Here is a 2500-nt window from a genome sequence, read left to right on the forward strand (position 1 = left end):
AATCACAGCTACTTGAACTAACTGCTACTACTACATATAATTTATACCAAGTGTTGTGCTACCCCCCACACACAATTCTGGTGACGATGACGTGACGTCACCCGCCGCGAGGGGATCTTCCAAGTAGATATGATGCAACCGTGTCTCGCGGTTGCGTATGTGTAACCCATGTTGTGCCTGTGCTGTGCCAGCCGTATCCGATGAAACACACAGATGCCATTATGTCATGCCAACAGCCTGGGTGGGTGTGCAAGTGTCAGTCACAAGGTCTCGTGAGTTGTGAGCCGGCTAATACTATTAATCTGTTAGAGATTCCCGGCAACACAGAGAGAGAGAAGAGGGAATGGCAGCCAATGGCCGTTAGTGTCAGTGAAATCACCGACTCGAACATTGTGTGAAATGGAAGCGCAGGGTGTTCCCCTTTGGCAGTCACACCAGTTCTTTATTGCCGAATTTGTAGGGTTGAACGTCGTTGTGGCTTTCCCCGGGGGCAGATTAATCAACGTCCCAACTCCCAACAAGCGAGAACACCCCCAACACGGTCAGCAGGCCCGACGAGAACAAGAGAGACGTGCCTGGTATCATGTAGTCTCCCTCTCTCACTCCCCCTTTTTACGCGCGTCAACTCTCTCTCTCTCTCTCTCTCTCTCTCTCTCTCTCTCTCTCTCTCTCTCTCTCTCTCTGGTAGAGAGACACCAGGGCTATAATTACACCGCAGGAAATGGGTAATCACAATGGAAGTCTTCTTCCAAAAGGGGGCTTCCCTCCGTCTGCGAGTAGGGTCACGTATTGGTGTGTAGAGGCGTAGCGAGCACTGAACACTCCCTCCCGCGGTTTCCCATTCTGTCCAAAAGTTGTTCCAGTGTATGTGTGTGTGTGTGTGTGTGTGTGTGTGTGTGTGTGTGTGTGTGTGTGTGTGTGTGTGTGTGTGTGTTCGTTCATGTGTGTCTGTTTATGTGCGGGGGTGGTGGTGCATTAACGAAATGTCAGATGCAATGAAGTGACAAAGCAATTTGGACCCATGCAGGCAGCAGAACTGCCCGCACGGCCGAGTGGTTGGCTGTTCTAATCCGGCATCATAAGCGGCTCTTGGACATTGTGTGATTGGGAACTCCGGGGGAAAAGGCGTGTGTGTGAATGAAGAGCATTGTTTGCTTTGTCCCAAAGATAGATGGCTCTTTGTGCCGAACCGCGATTGCCTCAATTTGGGCATCATTAATCAATCGGAGCCCCCGGGAGCGCGCCGCTCGCTGACGTTTCCACGTTTCACTAGGCTTCCAAAGTGTGTGTGGAAACTTTCCCTCGTGTGCGCGCACAGTACAATGGCAGCAGCAAATGTATGGGACAGGACAGGGGGACAGCCATAAATAGATTACATGTGACTGCACTGCACTCCTACATACTCCCATGTCCCCCTTAAAATGTTGTGTTTGGGCGCTCACCCGCCTACGCACACTCTCACCCCCCCCTCTCTCTCTCTCTGACACACACACACACACACACACGCACGCACGCACGCACGCACGCACACACACACACACACACACACACACACACACACACACACACACACACACACACACACACACACACACACACACACACACACAGGACACATCAAACGACTATAAGAAGTCAGACTATAGCCCACTCCAACATAAACATTGACGTGTTTTGCGCGTTGTATTCAAAACAGACTTCTTGGACATGCCATTGGCGTTGACCAATCAGAAGCTCCCGGGGTCCCCACACCTTCTTCCAGGGCAGAACACACAAGGAAGCGGAGAGAGAAAAAAAACTCATTCATGATGTCGCCCACATTTACAGGCACGGAGCCAAGGCAAGCTACCGCATAAATACCGGCTCGCTCGTGGAGAAGGATCAGTCATCTCTTGAAACAGGAGCGATCATCACCAACAGAAAATCAACGATACAAGAAAAGGTGTCAGTCAGTCAGCGTGACTTGATTTTACGACGGCATTGATTATTAGTAGTATTTATTGGTTCGCTTGATAGCCTACTGAGCCGGTGAAATCTAACACGTCGCCAAGGAAGGAAGGAATGATGAGTCGCTTGAATTTGAATATTTTCGTTATGGCAGCTCTGGGCTCCGTTCTGCTCCTGCTCCTGTCCCAGGGGGTCCGGGGCTCGCCTGTTGCAACGGCACAGGAGCCGATCCGTTGCGCCCCGTGCTCACCGGAGAGAATAGCCTCGTGCCCCGCGGTGGATCCTAGTTGCGAGGAGGTCCTCCGAGAGCCTGGCTGCGGGTGCTGCATGGCGTGCGCATTAAAGGCAGGGGTCTCGTGCGGCTCACACACAGCGTCCTGCGGCTCCGGTCTCCGCTGTCTCCCCAAACCCGGCGAGACGAGGCCCCTTCACGCGCTCCTCCGAGGACAGGGCATCTGCACGGAGAAACCCGACACCGACACGGAACGCAATCAGACTCCACAGACTGCCGGTATGTTTCACTTTCAATCAATGGCAGCCAGATTTTTATGGG

General features: G+C 52.5%; 1 protein-coding gene across 1 annotated transcript in view; it reads left to right on the plus strand.

The window, feature by feature from the left end:
* Positions 1 to 1897: 1897 nt before the first annotated feature.
* igfbp1a (insulin-like growth factor binding protein 1a) overlaps positions 1898 to 2500 on the plus strand; it is a 3723-nt gene continuing 3120 nt past the window's right edge. The window contains exon 1 of the mRNA XM_063200970.1: positions 1898 to 2458. Coding sequence (XP_063057040.1) covers positions 2062 to 2458 — 397 coding nt within the window. The 5' untranslated portion in view covers positions 1898 to 2061. The remainder of the gene's footprint in view (positions 2459 to 2500) is intronic.

The sequence above is a fragment of the Engraulis encrasicolus genome, chromosome 6, assembly GCF_034702125.1.
Source record: "Engraulis encrasicolus isolate BLACKSEA-1 chromosome 6, IST_EnEncr_1.0, whole genome shotgun sequence".
In the NCBI taxonomy this organism is placed as follows: domain Eukaryota; kingdom Metazoa; phylum Chordata; class Actinopteri; order Clupeiformes; family Engraulidae; genus Engraulis; species Engraulis encrasicolus.